General features: G+C 38.6%; 3 protein-coding genes across 4 annotated transcripts; 1 reads left to right on the forward strand and 2 right to left on the reverse strand.

Annotated features, from left to right (window-relative positions):
- Nucleotides 1-106: 106 nt before the first annotated feature.
- LOC137711559 (ubiquitin carboxyl-terminal hydrolase 9-like) lies at nt 107-7,257 on the forward strand. Its single transcript, XM_068450812.1, has 14 exons — nt 107-337; nt 484-654; nt 1,762-2,010; nt 2,175-2,319; nt 2,568-2,627; nt 2,739-2,834; nt 3,204-3,608; nt 3,729-3,869; nt 4,077-4,247; nt 4,592-4,849; nt 5,232-5,380; nt 5,655-6,182; nt 6,287-6,557; nt 6,670-7,257. The coding sequence occupies exons 2-14, from the start codon at nt 503-505 to the stop codon at nt 6,832-6,834; spliced, it is 2,790 nt and encodes a 929-aa protein (XP_068306913.1). The 5' UTR covers nt 107-337; nt 484-502; the 3' UTR covers nt 6,835-7,257.
- A 518-nt stretch (nt 7,258-7,775) lies between these two features.
- On the reverse strand, nt 7,776-10,502 carry LOC137711560 (glucan endo-1,3-beta-glucosidase 11-like). 2 transcript variants are annotated; one of them, XR_011065075.1, is made up of 4 exons: nt 10,195-10,498; nt 8,923-10,067; nt 8,547-8,707; nt 7,776-8,014 (listed from the first exon to the last, which is right to left on the reverse strand). XR_011065075.1 is itself a non-coding variant. In XM_068450813.1 (4 exons), exons 1-4 carry the CDS (start codon nt 10,256-10,258, stop codon nt 7,946-7,948), a joined length of 1,443 nt encoding a protein of 480 aa, XP_068306914.1. In that variant the 5' UTR covers nt 10,259-10,502; the 3' UTR covers nt 7,776-7,945. The 2 variants fall into 2 exon arrangements, 1 of the variants encoding a protein (XP_068306914.1); XM_068450813.1 differs by having other exon boundaries at nt 8,919-10,067; nt 10,195-10,502.
- Nucleotides 10,503-14,213: 3,711 nt separating this feature from the next.
- Nucleotides 14,214-18,458, reverse strand: LOC137711172 (granule-bound starch synthase 1, chloroplastic/amyloplastic-like). The gene is made up of 14 exons (XM_068450380.1): nt 18,319-18,458; nt 17,207-17,571; nt 17,035-17,115; nt 16,794-16,892; nt 16,591-16,680; nt 16,357-16,420; nt 16,149-16,249; nt 15,945-16,054; nt 15,594-15,837; nt 15,330-15,509; nt 15,043-15,234; nt 14,864-14,950; nt 14,625-14,753; nt 14,214-14,537 (listed from the first exon to the last, which is right to left on the reverse strand). Exons 2-14 carry the CDS (start codon nt 17,555-17,557, stop codon nt 14,421-14,423), a joined length of 1,845 nt encoding a protein of 614 aa, XP_068306481.1. The 5' UTR covers nt 17,558-17,571; nt 18,319-18,458; the 3' UTR covers nt 14,214-14,420.
- Nucleotides 18,459-18,902: the final 444 nt, after the last annotated feature.

The raw sequence follows: 18,902 nt of genomic DNA on the forward strand, positions 1-18,902 counted from the left end.
CGTCGCGTTGCGTCCACCAAACACCAAGAAGTCTTGAGGAATTCAATCTCTCCCGTGGAAGTTGGGCCTTTTAAGTTTACCCGTTCAATCCCCCTCTCTCTCTCTCTCTCTCTCTCTCTCTCTCTCTCTCTCTAGATATAAAAAGGCGATTCAGACGAAGGGGACAAATCATTGAAAGACGGTAAGAGATTTCTGGGGCATTTCTCTCTCCCCCTCCCACAGATCATTACCCATTGCCTTTACCCCCACCAACTACCTTCAACTGCAATCCCTCCACGCTTCCTCCCCCGTCCCGCGGCTGCTGCCGCTTTTCACATTCTCTCTCCGCCGCGATCTGGTTCGTCCGATTTCTCAATTTCGCTTGATATTTATGTGTTTAACTTGTTGCTTGTCGATTTTGTTTAATTGTGGTCTGGATTGAATTGGGTCGGATTCGAATTTGGGATCTTTGTTTCTTTCTTATTTGATTTGTTGATTGGTTAGGTTGTGTGAATCATCAGCCATGACAATTCCGGATTCGGATTTCATGATGGAAAACGGAGTTAGTTGCTTACCCAACACGCCGGAGGAGGAGAAGCGGATCGTCGATGAATTGGCTCGAAAATCGGATGCCAACGTCAAAGAAGGCAACTTGTTCTATGTTGTTTCCAATAGGTGTGTGCTCCTCTTTCTTTGAATTTAATGCTAAAGGTTTTATCTTTGGATTGGCAGCCATCTATTTGCATGTTCGTGTTGCTTTTGTTTTGAATCTTTATTGAGAAGTGCTTTTCGCATCGTAATTGTTTGGTTAATTTTGGGTTCTTAGCTTCTTGTGGGTTTTACGTGCTTTCTAAGCCAAGAGCATGCATTTGTGCTATGCTTCTGTATCGAGCAATTGGGTACTTGATTAGATTTTCTTTTGTTTATTTTCGTGTTTAGGAAGTCACTCTCTTTTTTGTTTTCTTTTAGCGCATTCATATGGTTGCTTTTTACATGGAGCATGTTGATTCCAAACTTTGGTTCGACAAATTAAGACCATAAAATTGAACAATCACACCAAGAACATGAGTGAAGCGATGTAACACGGTTCACCTAAGTAGCACTGTGTCCACATTGATTTGTATTGTGTTTTCACTGAAAGTGTGGCCTTTACTTAGAAGGCTCGAGAGCCTTTTTTGAGAGAGTGAGAGTGAATGTAGATGGAGTTAGTTACTATGAGAGGGGGAACCTTTTAAATAGGCTAAGGTTTGAGCTTTTTTAACTGGTGGGCCTCCTTTGTGGGCTAAGGCTCGGCCATCGGAGTAGCAAACCATGCGAAAAGGACTCCCCCAAGTCTCCCAAGCATTTATTAGGGCCTGTTTGAAACTGCTTTTAGGATGACTTAAACCACAATCTGAAAACCAAAGGTGTTTTGACATTGTTTGACATAAAATCTTAAATAGTACTTCTGAATTTCAAAAGTTCTTTTTAGTATATCTAGAGGGCACCTCCCTTCTACTTTAACAGAAGAATTACTAAATGAAGTTTTAATCTGGTGCTTTTACAAAAATTGGTTATGACGTTGTTCAGTATGACCAATATCGGGATCAGTTTTAACTAGGCAAAATTTTCCTTACACTTTGTAGAACAGATTTAACGTTATCTGCATTACAAGAATCTATACTACTGTGTGGGTGACATTACTTTGAAGACTTCTTGACTGTAATTTGGGTTTCTGGCTGTTGTTTCAATAGTAAAAATGCTTGCATGTTTGTAACTGGGTTTATTCTACTGTTTGTCCAGGTGGCACTCAAGCTGGAAGAGGTATGTTGAGCAAGGCACTGGAAAACATCTATATGACGAGCAGGATTCTGTGTCTCAAAAGTTGGATCTGCTCTCATCTAAAAACATAGCTAGACCTGGACCTATTGATAATTCTGATATAGTTGTAAATGAATCTGAGGACGGCGATTTACAGCTTCATAGAACACTGGTGGAAGAGCATGACTATGTCTTAGTTTCTCAAGAAGTTTGGGAAAAGCTTTTCGACTGGTAATTACTTATTTTGCATCAAACCACTTTCACTTGTATTCTATTTTCTTTAAAAGTTTACAGGGAGTGTGTTTAATAGTAAATTCAACTTAAAATAGGTGCAAGGGCACCTTTTTCATATTTTGTTCCGTATTTTTTATAAAAATATCCTTTAAATCTTACAGGTACAAAGGAGGTCCAGCATTACCAAGAAAGATGATTTCTCAGGGTGACCTTATCAAGAATCTGATGGTGGAGGTCTACCCGCTCTGTCTTAAGATTATTGATTCAAAAGACAGCAGCCAGACAGTTATAAGATTAAGCAAAAAGGTACATTAATCTTTCTTTTGCTTTTTGCTTCATACATATAAGTTTTGGAAAATTTTTCATTGCTTGTAGAAAAGGATATGTAAGGGGTTGCCATCTCGAGTTGTATTTTCATTGTTTTTATTTGTCTGATGGTGTTGCATTCTTGGAAGTGTGTAAACTTTGGCTGTCGTGGTTGTGAATCTTGTGATGACTTTGACCATATGTATATACTATACAATGAAGGTTTTAACAAATTTAGTCTGTTTCAGGCTACTGTACAGGAGCTTTACGAGAAGGTGTGCAAAATTAGAGGAATAGAGCAACAAAAGGTACATTTACATAGTTGTTCCCCCCTTGCTGTCTTTTGGGAGTTTTCGACTTCATTTACTAAGAAGTTAATCACATTGGTTTTTCCTTTCCTTCTTAATTTTTGATCACAGGCTCGTATTTGGGACTACTTCAACATGAAGAAGAATTCATTTTTGAGTGCTTCAAACCAAACCCTGGAGCAGCTGAACTTGCAGATGGATCAAGAAGTGAGTTATACTGTATTATTAATTTATTTATCATTAATTAGGATGTTCTTTGTTACTTGAATTGAATGATTGCTTGTCATAAATTATTATACAAAAGAATAAATTGAATTGTTAAAGATAAACATGAGATATACTAAGTTGGGTTTTCCAGCCTACTTATTACTGATTAAGCTGCATTTTTAAGTAGACATTTGCTGCGTGGTTGTTATTTTTGCACTCCTTTCTTATTTCCCACTTGGGATTGGGTTTTATGTGTATCAGCATTTTACTTTGACTTCTGAATTCTTTCTGGATTATCCTGAGATTTGTCAGTTGTGACGTTTATTTTGATTTATCTAATGACTTTATTGATCTATACTTTTCCTGCAGATTCTTCTTGAGGTGCAAGTTAATGGGAACTTATCTTCTCAATTCTCCATGGATTCAACAGGAAATGAGTTAGCATTGGTACCCCTAGAACCATCAAGGTCATCTATGACAATTGCAGGAGGGCCTTCCTTGTCAAATGGTCATTCAATGGATTATAGTTATAATAATTTGCACCAGGGAAGTGCCTTAAGCAGCTCAACATCAACAGAAACAGATGATAAAAGTTATGTTTATAATCCAATGAAAAAATTAGATAGGGGAGGTTTGGCTGGATTGCAAAATCTTGGAAACACATGTTTTATGAATAGTTCACTTCAGTGCTTAGTCCATACGCCTCCACTTGTTGAGTATTTCTTGCAAGATTACTCCGATGAGATCAACACTGACAATCCTTTAGGGATGCATGTAAGTGTGGTTATCATTTTCATATCTCCTTCACGCCTTCTCCATGCAGATATTATTGAATATTAATTTATTTTCTCCCTTTTTTTCCTTTAAAATCTGACATATGGAGCAATTCTGCAGGGTGAGCTTGCTCTTGCCTTCGGTGAGTTGTTGAGAAAATTGTGGTCATCAGGACGAACAACAATTGCACCACGTGCTTTCAAGGGAAAACTTTCTCGATTTGCTCCCCAGTTTAGTGGCTATAATCAACATGATTCTCAAGTTAGTACTATTTGTTTTCTTAATATCTTCTGTTTAATGCTTTTCAATGTAATAGTATGCTATCTAATGTTAAATGTGCAACAGTGTTTCTTTTTTTAAACAAAATGTCACTTGATCTTGAAAAAGCCACCAAGAGTGTTTTTCTACAGTATTTATAACAAGCTAAATTACTATTGTATTTTTCTGAATGGTGAGTTCTTTTTTCAGGAACTTCTTGCTTTCTTACTTGATGGACTACATGAAGATTTGAATCGTGTCAAGAGTAAGCCATACATTGAAACAAAAGATTCAGATGGTCGTCCAGATGAGGAAGTTGCAATTGAATGTTGGAAAAATCACAAGGCCCGAAATGATTCATTGATTGTGGATGTTTGCCAAGTAAGAATTCTTTTGTGACTGTTAGTGTTATATCAGACAATGTGTGCATGTTGCTATTGCTAGATCTTAAATGTCAGCTCTTTTTCTCTCTTCAGTAATCCTATGTTTGTTATGCTAATATTTTTCAATTTGGTTCTTTTGACCAATTTGATCAATTTATATCGAAATGGACTTGCTCTTTTGTATTTAGCTGTGTCTTTTTTTTGTTTCAAGAGTAATTTTTGCTTCTCTGTGTAGTTGGATGTTCACTGTGTCATACAAGTAATCTATTTCTTAATTTAGGAACTTTTGTTAAATGTATCTTTTGGTTATTGACTCACATTTCTGGTTTAACTAATGTCCAGGGTCAATATAAATCAACATTGGTATGCCCAGTTTGTAGCAAGGTTTCAATTACTTTTGATCCCTTTATGTACTTATCATTGCCACTACCTTCAACTGTCACCCGGTCAATGACGGTAACTGTGCTTTATGGAGATGGGCGTGGGCTTCCACTTCCGTACACTGTAACCTTGATAAAAGATCGGTGCTGTAAGGATCTTATTGAGGCATTGGCTACCGCATGCTGCTTAAACAGTGATGAAACCCTTCGGCTTGCTGAGGTAATATGGAGTTCACTGACTTAATAGTTCCATTTGTTTTTTATTCTTTATTTTTTCTGTAGCATCAAAACCTTTTTGTTAGCTCGAAATCATTTGTTGGCTCATTTCAGCATTCCCTCTAGTTTAAGTTTTTAAGCTACAGCAGTAGCCTATATGGTATCAAATTTATGGTCTCAAGAGGCTTTGGAAACCTCTCATCCCCATTCCCCAATTAACTGTGAACTATAGATTGAGGCCCATGCATATGTTTCTCTCTTGACCACATGCAATATAATATATAGGGGCTGCAACTTAAAGGGGTGTTAACTTGATATATATTTTTGTTGGCACCTAACAACTTGAGTTTTTGGGTAAAATATTAGTCTTAACACTTCCATTTCAGGTGTATGACCATCGAATTTATCGATATTTGGACAACCTTTCAGAACCATTGTCTTCAATTAAGAATGATGATCGGATTGTGGCCTATAGATATTCTAAAGAAGTAGCTTCCAGAACCAGACTTGAAATTATTCATCGACGGCAGGAAAAGTGAGTCTGCTTCCTTTTATCTCTTGTAGTTGAGTTTGCATGCAGGTAAACTTACAAAGTGTGAACTCTAATTTGCCCTGGGCTTCTAAGGTTTAATTTACATAAGCAAGGAATGTCGATTTCAGTGAAAAATCTGAGGACCATGGAATTGTTCTTTTTTTGTAAACCCTGAGAAATAGGTGATTAAGTATAATTGCTTAATCACCTAGGTTCTGCGTGTATCCATTGGATGGGCTCTTTGTCATTATTAACTAAAGCTATTGTCAATTTGCAGATGTGCTTTAGATCCTCTGAAGGGTCAGAGAAAGCTTTTTGGAACACCTTTGGTTGCCTATCTAGGAGAAGACCGGATAACTGGTGTTGATGTCGGTAGAGCTGTTTCTAAAATTCTGTTGCCTTTGAAGAGAGTGGTTAAGCTTCATAGCACGAAACAAAATGGATTAGTTTCAGAAGCCATTCATGAACCATCAAACAGCCACAATTTGAGGCCCACGGAGAACATAGAACTAGAGGAAACATCAAGTGGCGAGTTATCCTTCCAGCTATTTTTAGCTGATGAGAGGGGTACGAACTGCAAACCACTTGAAAAGTCTTCATCCATAAGTCCCGGTAAAATCGTAAAGATATTTGCGGACTGGACCGACCAAGAAGACGAAGTATATGATGCTAGCTATCTCAGGGATCTACCTGAGGTACACAAGAATGGGTTCACAGCAAAGAAAACTCGGCAAGAAGCTATTTCCTTATTTACATGCTTGGAGGCATTTTTGAAGGAAGAACCTCTAGGTCCCGATGATATGTGGTTTGTTCTTTTACCTATTCTAATGGTTTCTGTACGGCATTATTTATAATTTTCAGGCAAGTAGGTATCGTCCTTGACGTATGTTATTGAATTTTGCAATACAGGTACTGCCCTAAGTGCAAGGAACATAGACAAGCTACAAAGAAACTGGATTTGTGGATGTTGCCGGAGGTTCTTGTTTTTCACCTGAAACGGTTCTCATATAGCAGATACTCAAAGAATAAACTTGATACTCTGGTGACTTTTCCAATTCATAATCTTGATTTGAGTCAATATGTGAAAAGCAAGGATGGAAAGCCTCATCTCTATGAGCTATACGCCATTAGCAACCATTACGGCGGTCTAGGTGGTGGGCACTACACTGCATATGCCAAGGTAGGATAGCTCTAATGCATCTCATCATTTTCAATTTGAATAGTTTCTGTCGGTCGGTCAAGTATTAGCATGCCAAGCCTTTAAGTGACATGTTATCTTTCCGATTTTGCAGTTGATTGATGAGAACAGATGGTACCATTTTGACGACGGTCACGTATCTCCGGTCAATGAAACTGATATCAAGACTTCGGCCGCCTATGTGCTGTTTTATCGGAGAGTTAAAAGTGGACAAAATACCGGAGAGGCCGAGTCATCAGGGACTCATATGGAATCTTGAGCGTACAGATTGCACGGCGCTGGGAGTGGACCAAACGGCAATGCGCTGGGAGTGGACCAAGTTAAGCCGACTTGGTGCAAGAAGGGCGAGCATTGTGGCTGGTTGAACATACAGATTGCACGGCGCTGGGAGTGGACCAAACGGCAATGCGAGGGGAAGGAGCTGCACGACATGGCGGTTGGTACTAAAAATCTCTTCTCCATCTCATACAATATTTTTTTAGAAAACGAAATTTTGATAGACATTTATTTGTCGGCAAGGGTAGCAAATTATATATGGAACTTGCATAAGCCGTTCGTGTTATTACGGCTGCCACGATAAAGCAGTGAAGGCTGTATGTAGACAGAATACATTATTTTGAATGTATTTGGTGGACAATTTCAAAGAGCCTTGTGTTCTACTTGAATGTTGCACGTTAATTTCCGTTTACTTTGTCACAATTTTTGTCATTTTGGTGACATTTTTCTGTTAATTTCATTACGTGCAATGCATATACAAACACAAACGTTAAGGTGAATGGTGATAACCATTTTGTTTTTCGTTTTTGTTTTTCCTTTTTCTTTTTTTTTTTTTTTTTGAAATTTGAAAACTGAAATCTTTGGAAAGTATTTTTAGTTTTTCGAAAAAAGAGAGAACTGAAAATTGCTTTCTTAGGGGCTGTTTAATATTATGTTCTTTTTAGTTTTCACTTTTTTGGAGATTGAAAATTAAAATTTTGTTCAATAATTGTTTTTATTTTTCAAAAGAAATTAAATATTAAAACTTACTTTTTCGAGTTAAGTTTTCGGTTATTGGTTTTCAATTTTTTAAAAAGTGAAGTGAAAACTAAAATCTGAAACCAAATGTTCATCCAATGAACCCTTGAGTTTTCAAAATTTAGCCTAGAGTTTAATTTAAAATTTTTAGTTTTAATTCTTTTGAAAGTTAAAAATTGAAAATAATTAAGGTAAAAAATACTACAGTCAATACAGTAATAAAAATACTCTTTAAGTACATGAGAAAGGTAAAATATTTTACAACAACAAATACAAAAGTGGGGCCCCCGCCCCCTCTAGCCTCTGCCTTCTAAAACGCTCCTCGGCACCATCATTACACTTTAATTAAACCCTAATCACCCTCCTACCCCTAATCCACTAGAGTTGTTATTAAGACACTGAATTATAAATAAATAATAATTGTCCTGCAAAAGCCCAAAAGAGGGAAAAGTTAGGATAAGCACCTATCAAATAATGTTTGGTACCAATTGAATTGAGTGCCACCAATTGCCAACTAAAAAGACTAAAAGCCACCCACCACCATCATCACTTTCACTAAGTGAGCCCCACACCATCCCTAATAATCAAAACCTAGTTGATGATCTCAAGAAAATATCACCTATATGCATCAAAAGGTGTGGGGCTCATTGCGAATTTTGTGTTAGGACCGAATTACAAGAGATATATGCTAGCATCACTCTTCTACCAGCGAGTTCTTGACTATTGGTGTGCACGTAGTGTTCACAATGCATCAAGAGTTAAAGAATTTTAATGCGTGAGTAGGGGGCTCATACCAAACGACTCTTGACTGTTGATACATGTGAGAATCAAAATGCATCAAAATTCAATAACCATCGACGAGAAAGTGGGCAACTGACCGTAAATGCATCAACAGTTAAAAATAGCCCGCGATGATGATAGTGGGAAATAGTATTTAGCATGGTGGATTAGTTTTACCTTGTTCCTAATTCCCAAGTAACCTCTTCTATTTATCCACCGTCCTTTCAGATTTTGAGATCTGATCTGGAGCAACTTTGGATATTTTGCTCTCAGCTTTTCATCAACAACGAGGCCAGCAGCCACATCATCGCAATCCAACCAATCACATGGAATCTCTCCTGTAAACGAAAATAGCAAAAATTAAATAAAAACGATTCCATTTAATCACATGCGACACGACGTCGTATTCCGCGGCACCACCGTCCCCGGTAGTTATCAACACTGACGACCAATAAGGACTCAACACCTGGACCACTTTTTTTTTTTTTTTTCAACCATCACATTATCCACGATTCCACGGTAAAAAAGTAAACAGTGAAATTGAAAGACTTACCGTGGCGGGGGCGGAGGAAATGGACAAGTATGGCGTGCCGGAAGAACCCGACGGCGACCAACCATTACTAATCGGATTTACCTGTCCCTGGCCCGAACTCGAACCCGAACCCGAACTCGAACTCGAATTAGAGTTACCAAAGGAAATGTTGCCCGTCGAGAGCCCGATCGAGTACGCGGGCGAACCGTCGGGTTTAAACAGCCCGAAGTTCCTCTCTGAACTCGGGCCGGGTTTCATGTTCTCATTGAACAGGGCGAAAACGTAGATGTTGAGATCCGACCCGGGCCTGAGCGGCGTGCCCTTCTTCTGGCAAATGAGCTTGATCAGATTTCCGTTGTACTTCTTCGCGTTCTCCGGCGTCGCTCCGGCCTCGTCCTCGTCCCCCTTCGACGGCCACCCGGTCTCGGAGATGTGGACCGGGAGCTTCTTGAAACCGAGGGAGCCCAGGGCGGAGTACACGGCGTCGATCTGGGCGAACAGCATGTTGTCGTAGTGGAGATTGGTGGCAGGATCAAGGGAGCCGGAGTTCGGCTGGAAGAGGACGTACTCGAGCGGCACTTGCTTAGGGTTCGATTTGTAAGCGAAGTAAGGGTAGGCATTGATCAGGAACGGCGATCCGGTTTTGGCGTGGAAATTGAGGATCGGAGTGATGCAGCCGGTCAGATCTCGGCGGAAAGCGCCGGCGGACGGCGGATACGAGGTCTGGAGAATGGAGAGGGAGTGGGCGGTGGTGACGGTGACTTGCTTGTCGAGGCCAAGACCGACGAGGGCGGTGTGGACGCTCTGCATTGCCGGGAGGAGATTGTTGCTCAACGACGTGTCGTTGAAGGTGAGGACCTCGTTGCCGACGAAGATGCAGGTGATGTTGGTGGCGGGGAGATGGGCCTGGACATTGGACTTGACCCAGGATTGGGCCTGGGCCGGGTCCTGGACCTTGGCAAGGTACTCGTTGGGGAGGCCCACTATGAACTCGACGCCGGTGTTGGCGAAGGCTTTGAGGACTTTGGGATCGGCATCGTAGAGCTTGATCTTGGAGATGCCAATGGATTTCACCAGCGGAACGACGTCGTCGGGAGAAGGTAAGTTGTTGGCGATTTGGCCGTAGTTTATCCCCATTGAATTTACCGTTACTGGAAACATGAACCCTTTTCAACAACAAAAACAAAAACAAAAAACAGAGAAAATGTTGTAAATTAGGTGACCAGAATTCAAAATTTTCAAAAAAGATTGCAACTTTGGAAGCAAATAGGGAAATTGGGACCTGGGTTTTACCTGAAATGATGAGAATTGAAAGGAAAATTGCAGAGGAGTAGGGGAAGCTAGTGGTGGCTGCCATTTTTGGAGCTCACTGCTCAGCTTGGAGACTGAAAAGGGAAGAATGTAGCTGCAGGCAGCTCCAAATTGGGCAACAATGAGGGCAGAGAGAGAGAGAGAGAGAGTGGGCAACTGTGAGGAGTGAGAGTGAGCAGTGATAATATAAAGCTGTGAACTTTCACTCTCAGTCTCAGACTCTCACTCTCACAAATTCAGAAATGAGCTGGGACAGTGGGTCCAACGTCCAAGTACGCACGCAACTGTGAAGTTGAGAGGAGAGAGATTGAGAGCTTAGGTTTTAGTTAGTGTGGGGGAGAGAGAGAGCGCTTAGGTTTTAGTTGGTAGAGGGGGTTAGATATTTTGGACTTATAAAGTAAAAAAAAAAATTGAAAGAAACAGTCTGATACAACTGTGATATCATATTAATCTAATAGCATGTTATTATGCATTTTAACTTTTAAAATTAGTAGTACATAACTGTAATACTGTTATTGTGGCATTTGCGGTAAACAGTATCTTAAGCTAATGAAGCAGTGTTATGCATTTAACTTTTTTTAGTTGATATGCGTTTTGATTCAATTCAAGATACTACTAATGGACAATTAAGCTAATTAAATAATATTATATATTTATCTTTCACGCGTGACATGTCTTATTGATTCAAGTTACCAATACATAAGGATGCAAATTAGGCAAGTTGGAAGGTTAACTCAATTCTAACCTAACTTTTACAATTCGGGTTCGGGTTTGGGTTGAGTTTCATTCGGGTTCATTTGGGCTCAGATTTAATTGGGTTATGGTTTACTTGGGTTGGGTTTGTGTTTCCCAACTTTTTCAAGTTTAATCTTGTAACAATTTAGTTTCCAATAATTCCTAAAAAAATTAAGCCAAGTAGCATCAAAGGTAGCTAACTTTAATTTCATAAATCCATCTACTATAAAGCTTTAGGATTTAGAGACTACAAATATGGGCTAACTAATCAAAGTTTCTTATTCCCTACAAGCTTAAGTAATTATAAAGAGTAATATATGAAGAAAAAAAAATTTGAAAGCGCGTTGGTTTTTTGGACTTGGCTCACTTAGGTGTAATATGAGCATTAATTGATATGTGTTACAATTTGGTTAGATTGTGTTTGGTTAGTCGGGTTGAGTTGGGTTAGGGATGAACTGGCAAATGATCAACCCAACTCAACCCAATCAATAAACGGGTTGGAATTAGATTGGGTTCGGATGGGTTATAATTTAAAAAAAAAAAAAAAAAACCACTTGTTCGGGTTTAAAATCAGGTTAGACATGGGTGGGTTCGGATTGGCCCAATCTAAGTTTCACCCCTATCGATACAGTACTTCTATGTATAAATAAAGGGATCTTTAACGAAAAGTTCCCGGTACTATTTACTTTAACGAAAAACCACATTTTTTCTCTAAAAAATCAATCATTGTACTATTCACTTACAACATCTTTTTATCATTTTCGTTAAAACTTAAAGTTTTTAAACTCTTTTCATTAGTTTTCTTGTAAATAAAAGGTTCTCTAATTTCACCGGTTCTGGTTAAGAAAATGTAAGGGTGTGATTTGTGTGAGCTACTTTGATTCTTCCTTGACACCCATGCTATGATTGATGCATTGGTGTTGGCATTTTGCGGTGGTGATGGGGTTTTTGGTGGGGTCCAAATGACTGTTGTCCGACAACCTCCACGTGATCCCCCTTCCCAATCCCACTCAATCCGGGAGAGGGTTTTATTTTTTTTGAACTTTTTGGGGAGGCAGTGAAAGGATAGAGTGGGCGCAAACTTTGCTTTAATGGGAGGAATGCTAACCACCCTTTCATTTCATATGAACATTCTCAGTTCTATTTTTTTGCAATTTTCCTTGTCGTTCTACCTGCTAGATAATTCAAACTGCTTATTTAAATATATTAGAAATTATTGAAATTCAAAGTGGTTTAGGAATTTAATAATTATTCGATAAATGTACAACCATGTTTTTAATAAAACATTGAAATATTTTGACAACGGTGGTGGTTGTGGCTGGGGAACCTCTCTGCCACCCGCGCCTCTGCTCTGCTGTCCTTGCTCTGCGACCAACATCTCCTGCTACTCACACCTCCTGCCACTATTGTACCCGCATCCTCCTTCACCGTGGACACGAATCGGCTTTATCTTAGTTTCATGCATTTTGTTTTCTTGGTTTTTTTGTTGTATTCCCTAGATTAGTAGATTTTGTGAGTCCTTACAACGATTGTTTGTGTTCCGGCGATTTATGTGTTCTCGTTGTTTGCGATGGATTGCCGTGAGATACGTATTTTAGGTTTGTCAGGTTTATTGTCACTTATTTTAGGTTTGTTAGGTTTATCGTCTTTGCAGCAGATCTATTCTAAAACTCTTGATTTTAATGATCTTTTGTAATAGCTGTATAGAAGTTTGAAATGATCAACGTTCTGTGCGAATTATCTTCAGATCAAGAAAAATGCATCATCTACCATTCTTTATGCTTGATATATATGGTAGTAAAACACTTTATCGTTTATGTAAAAAATTAAAAAAAAAGTCCGTTAGAAAAGATCGGTAGCATCTCTTACTTTAAATTTACGATTGACCTTTTTGTCTTTATCTTTTTTTTATTTTTTTTTAATTTATTTTTGAAGGAGCTGCTATTGTGGTTGGTTTTTTTTTTTAGGGTTCGAGAAAAACGGCAGAGGCAATTGCCAAACAGAAGGAAGACACGTGGCATGCATGCCAAGCAAAGGAAAGCTGTGTGAATCGCCGTTTCTGGCTGGTTGCTAGTTGGGAAGAATACTAAATCTTATCTCCTTCATTATCTTCTTGAACTCTGATTTGCTTTTGCTTTGTTTTAAAGGTTTATGATTTAATTATTCAACGGCCGCAAACAAAATATGAGATGTTTGCTGATCCAAAGTCCGCACCTCATGTGTCACTCCTACGTAAACTTATTGTCTTTTATTCATAACGACTTATATACCACAAATTTACTTTCACACGTTATGCTGGTAATATAAAAACATATATTATTGGTATAGGATGCCAAAGTTATGATAAACTTGTGCCATAAAAGTTTTTCTTCTTTTCTCCATCATGTCCATTTGCGCCTTTTGCAATTAATTTCATTTAAATATTATGAGGAATCTATTTGATCTACAAGAAAGGGTGCCTTGATATAGCAATTCGAACGTTGAGAGAAATTAGCGTGCGATCGCATATCAGAAATTAAAGGGCGGCGTATTTTTGTGCGAGTTGTCTTATAAGTTTTTCTCTTTATGTATTAAATCGTGCCCTAGAGCATCATCATGACTGTTGCTGAAATTATTACTCGGAGCATTTGGGTTGATTACTCGAGTCCTGACTAACTATTATTATTATACCTTCCTCCACCATCATATGCCCTTTTGTTACTTCTAATTGATTGTGGGTTGAAAGTTCCAACTTAAATCTTTCATTTTTGAGGACTCGGACGAGTTTTGTTGAGATTTTCTATGGTGTTATGGAGTAGCAAATACTCTTAAACTTTCTATCCATAAGATATTTCGTTAGAAATATAAAAATCAAGATCTAACAATTAAACAACTCGAACTATCTTGTACCGCAGAGCATGGTAGAGATTTTAAGGGTTTGTTTGCTCAATATCTTCTTTCTCAATTCTGTTTCTTGTGTGCTCAACATTTGATGGATTCGAAACACTTGTATGATCAAACACCTCAGTCGTCATCGAATCTGGCCCGTCTAGAGCGATCTAATCTTGCACTTATCCTGTTGAAAGACTTCTCTGACTCACTTTTATGTATCTTACTTCAATTTGAAGACGAACACCCTTATGAAAGAAAGGAACATCTTTAGTGTCAACGGGTGTATAATGAGAGATAACGGCACATGGGTTTATATGCCTTGGTGACACGGTATAATGTCTTGAAAACAAGGCACGTCAACGCTTGCCAGAGACCACTATAGTAGCTTAGGACTCCCACGAAAACATAGTGTTCTAATATTTCCGAGTATTCACAACCGCATCAAAGACGAGTCAGATTCATTATGTTCTTACAAACTTAATTAATCATAGAACAATCCCATAGATTTCCACTAAGAAGCTGGAGTTTATACAAACCACTAGCCATTGTCACAGGTGGAAGTTGGCATACTAGCTTGTACGTTAATATTCGAAACCTAATGCTCAGGGAGTGGCAACATTTTCCTTTGCAAGCGGGGCAATCTCTTCCCCTTCAAGGCCTTGTTCGTTGCCAGCAACTTCCAGGCTCAACAGCAGCTTTTCCCATTGTTTCGAAGGTCCCTGAATGAAACACAACGTTGTTCAATTACTGTTCTAATTGCAGAATAAAAAATTAAACTCGACTTAGCAACTCCGAGTTAAACTAACCTTCCACGAAAGATCTTGGGCCATGCAATTCTGGATCATCTCATTCAATGCAGGAGTACCATAAGTTGCAACAGCTCTCTTGACAGTAGTAGCAATTGCAGCTACATCTGCTGGATCAACTTTGTCACACTGAAACAAATCACGAGAGAAATTTGTTGTTATAGTTATATAAGTAGCACAAAGGAATAGAAACTATAGTGCAATTCTGTGTCGTAGATGCAAGCCAAGCATTGACTTACTTCGACGTTGAAATCTCCCATCTGAAATCCAGTAAAACCTTCTTTGACAGTGTCGACAAGTCCACCAGTTGAGGCAACAATAGGCACCTGAAGTTATTGCATTCATCAGTTGAAGACATCAGCAATGCAAGTATCAAACGAGAACAAAGTGGTGAAAGGGGAGTGATCTAGCTCCTTACCGTTCCATATCTCATTGCGTGCAACTGAATGAGACCGCAGGGTTCGAATCTGCTTGGGATCAACATGAAATCAGAACCACCAATGATCATGTGGGCTAACGGGACATTGAATTTTGTAACTCCTATGGCCTTTCCCGGATATTTGATCTCTAGCTGTTCTATCTGCGTCTCCATGTACTTCTTGCCGGTTCCCTAATAGAAAGTACATATCCTTCTATCAAACTCAAACTCTCTATGCTTAGTGCCAACAGAAAAGTGCTAAAGAAAGCAAACAAATGAGATCTTACAAGGATTATTATTTGCATGTCCTCCTCTCCAACAAATTTCGAGATAGCTTCTACTAGAATATCCGAACCCTTCTGCTCCTCTAGCCTACCGATGAATCCAAACACGGGGATGTTCTTGTCAACTGGCAGCCCAACTTCTGCTTGAAGAGCCTCCTTCAACAAAGGCTTTGCATCCAGTACCTGAACATACAATTCTGATCAGTAAAAAGTTTTTTTTTCCGGCTCCATACGTCAAGGAATTTAAATTTCTTAGGAGTTACTCACAGTTGTATTATCATATGTGATATCTAAGTATTCGTCAGTGGCCGGATTCCACTCTTGAACGTCCATGCCATTCACGATACCAGTGATGCCGGTTTTGCGAATGAAGTTATCTAATTCCACACCTTTGTCTTCTCCAGAAACAAGTTCATGGGCATAGTACGGGCTCACAGTTACAACCCTGTCGGATTCAAGTATTCCGGCTTTCATCCAATTGATTTTTCTTCCTTTCACGGGTTTGTCATGCCTGCAAACAAAACATTCACAAAAAGGAACAATTTCTCATTTCCGCAAACAAACCTTTAAAGTCCATCGTATAGTTTCGACATCAAATGTGTAATATGTTATACATACCCATCAAAGAAGTCGAAAGAACCCTTAAGGTTGTCGGGCAAATCAAGAAGTGAGAAGTCCGAAAAAGGAAATCTGCCCTGGTAAGCTATGTTGTGGATGCAAAATGCGACCTGCCATTCATTAATCCAGCATTGTTTGAGTTTTCATTTAAACAAAATTGTTGTGGACTCCAAAATGGTGCTCTTCAAACGCAGGCTACCTTACCTTGGCTTTTTTGTAAATCCCCTTCGGTTTGTAGATGGTTTTTAAGTAGCAGGGAAGAAGAGCACTGTGCCAATCATTAGCAATGAATACAACATCCTCACCTGCATTGTGGTACCGATGGATATACATGGTTAGTTATTCTCTTTCTTCCAAGAAATTATACTTTTTACTAAGAAAAAGTTTTTGAGGAAAAGAGAAAGATGCACACCATATGGTCCAGAGAAGTATTTGTTGCTGTTCAAATTAAGAACCCTTGGTGCCTCCAAAGCAGCCTGAAAGATCGAAAAATTCACAATTGAACTTCATAAGATTCATCCATTGCTTTTCGTGAAGAAATCCTCCGATAAATTAGATAACACCAGGATAGTTTCATTTTCTATTCTTTCAAGCGGATAATTTCTAAAGTTTGAGAAAAATAAATCAAACAAAGAGCATGACATGCCCGGCACAGCAAGCTGAAGCGAAATTGGTTGTCCATGTAGTCCACTCCTGTCCTCGGGCCATAGATTTTGGATCCCGTTTTGCCCCATACCTTCACATCCACATTGCTCAAGCATCAGTTGAAGATCTAATCAACACATATTCATACAATATCCTAGAAACTTTCAGCAAATAGCCTTAGACAATTGGAAATAAATTTCATACCTTCTCAAGGAACAGTGGGTGATCCACAAAGACACGGTCAACTCCGCGTTTGTAGCAGTGGAAGAAGCGAACAGTTTCAACCCTACCACCAATTTCTATCTGTACATAGAACATTTGATCATTCAAAGAGAGTTTCCACCAAAGCATACATTACTCACTGAAGCATGAAACTGCGAAAGCATCTCCGAAACATTTTAACATTGTTCAAGTATAAGGAGCATATAGAACCTGCAAATCTTACCTCAACTAGTACACTAGTGTCCCATGCATCTTTGTACTGGTCGTAGCGTGGAGACACGGTCATAACACGGTGCCCGTTAGCCTGGAAATGAATCAGGCACAAAAATCAGTTCAATTAAACCCAATGAGATGAAATGTAAAACTCACAGATCAAACTTAAAAAATTCACTAACCGCCATAGCCGGTGGAAGTCCTCCAAGAACATCACCAAGGCCACCAGTTTTGCTCCATGGACCAACTTCAGCCCCCACAAACACCAAGTTCATTCCATTCCCACATACAGTCTCCCCCACAGACAGATCACTCTCTGCCTTCACAGATTTCCTCATGGCTTGCCTAGCAACCGCAGTGGGACGGATCTTCATCCTAAGCATATCCAAATTCCTCAAAGATCTTAGCCCATTGTGAGCCATGGGTTGGTTCCACATGCCCATCGCCCCCAAGTTTGTTCTGATTTCAAACCCTGAAGTTCCATCGACATGGGAACTCTTTGATACAAATTGTGAGGCTGCCAGAGTTGCCATTTATGGAGTCCTTGCTCTGAAACACATCAACCAAACCAATATTTCAGAAGAAAAAAAGTATAATCAAATCCACAAATTTATTTTTATTCGAGCGGTATTCTAATTAATTTAATCTAATCTACGTGAAAGGGGATTCGTAACCAGCTAGACTAATTCCATGTCTGCAAAGTCAACAACTTTTAAGCCAAAAAAATTAACATGAATACAGAACAAGATGATCAAGCAAAATCAAAGACAGATAACCCTAAAACGATGACCAAGGAAAATTTGTAAAGTTTCAGGCTCATAGGGTTGACAGATTAATAAAAAAATATAGACCCAAAAATTATGATCATGCAAATTTGAAGACTTTGAAGATCATGGGATCTTTAGATTACTCAAGCAACAGAGACACAATGAAACGATCATTAAATCAAACACCAAAACGATTACCTTAATACTAAAAATTGAAATTATAACAAACTGAGAAAATCTCTGAATATTCTTTCATGCAAATTTGAAGACTTTGAAGATCATGGGATCTTTAGATTACTCAAGCAACAGAGACACAATGAAACGATCATTAAATCAAACATAAAAATGATTACCTTAATACTAAAAATTGAAATTATAACAAATTGAGAAAATCTCTGTATATTCTTTCATGCAGTGATCAAAATGTTAGCGAAAATAGGAACAGATCATACCAAATTATGTGACACATTAAAAATTTAAATCAGTTGCAAAAAAATTGTTTGATTTGATTAGATGAAGCTACTTACCAGATCACAAAAACCAGAGATGGTGTCAGTCTCCGAGTCTCACTCAACAGCTAGCTCAGAGTGTTGGTGCGAAATGGAAACCGGGGAGTGTGACTGTGTGGGGTTTATCTACTTGCTGCACAATATTGTAGCATGAAACGTGTCAAAATGGCAACGGTCGAGCTTTCTGGCCTTCCAGAATGATCACATGCAATCATTCCGCCATATTGTTATTAATTCACTTGTCAAAGTATAATTGGACGACATGAATAATATATTTTTAAATATATAGAATAGTATTAATAACTTAATACAATAGTTATGATACGAGAGAAATAATTGATTTTGTATGACTGTAAGATGATCACATCAAAAAATTATTAGGCGTTGCATGTAAGGAGTTAGCTCACCCTTATTGCGAATTGTTTTAGGTTAGATACTCATATTTTAACAGATGGATTGTCCTAGTTTTGCGTTTTTAGAATATGCACATAAAATATTTATCTCGTAATAAATGATATGTTTCATTTCTAAAGTATATTTAGAACAATTCAAATACATATATTATCATTTGACAGTGTTCCGAGTACATCATTAAACCTCCC

Source organism: Pyrus communis, chromosome 12 (assembly GCF_963583255.1).
Source record: "Pyrus communis chromosome 12, drPyrComm1.1, whole genome shotgun sequence".
NCBI lineage: Eukaryota > Viridiplantae > Streptophyta > Magnoliopsida > Rosales > Rosaceae > Pyrus > Pyrus communis.

Coding starts and splice junctions, on each gene's coding strand:
- LOC137711560 (XM_068450813.1), bottom strand. CDS start 10,258: ATGGCAGCCACCACTAGCTTCCCCTACTCCTCTGCAATTTTCCTTTCA. Junction 10,068..10,194: donor TTCAATTCTCATCATTTCAG/GTAAAACCCAGG, acceptor GTTGTTGAAAAG/GGTTCATGTTTCCAGTAACG. Junction 8,708..8,918: donor CTCCGCCCCCGCCACGGTAA/GTCTTTCAATTT, acceptor TTTCGTTTACAG/GAGAGATTCCATGTGATTGG.
- LOC137711172 (XM_068450380.1), bottom strand. CDS start 17,557: ATGGCAACTCTGGCAGCCTCACAATTTGTATCAAAGAGTTCCCATGTC. Junction 16,421..16,590: donor GCTTCAGCTTGCTGTGCCGG/GCATGTCATGCT, acceptor TCGATCTTTCAG/GCTGCTTTGGAGGCACCAAG. Junction 14,951..15,042: donor ACGCAATGAGATATGGAACG/GTAAGGAGCTAG, acceptor CAATAACTTCAG/GTGCCTATTGTTGCCTCAAC.
- LOC137711559 (XM_068450812.1), top strand. CDS start 503: ATGACAATTCCGGATTCGGATTTCATGATGGAAAACGGAGTTAGTTGC. Junction 2,628..2,738: donor GAGGAATAGAGCAACAAAAG/GTACATTTACAT, acceptor TTTTGATCACAG/GCTCGTATTTGGGACTACTT. Junction 2,835..3,203: donor ACTTGCAGATGGATCAAGAA/GTGAGTTATACT, acceptor CTTTTCCTGCAG/ATTCTTCTTGAGGTGCAAGT.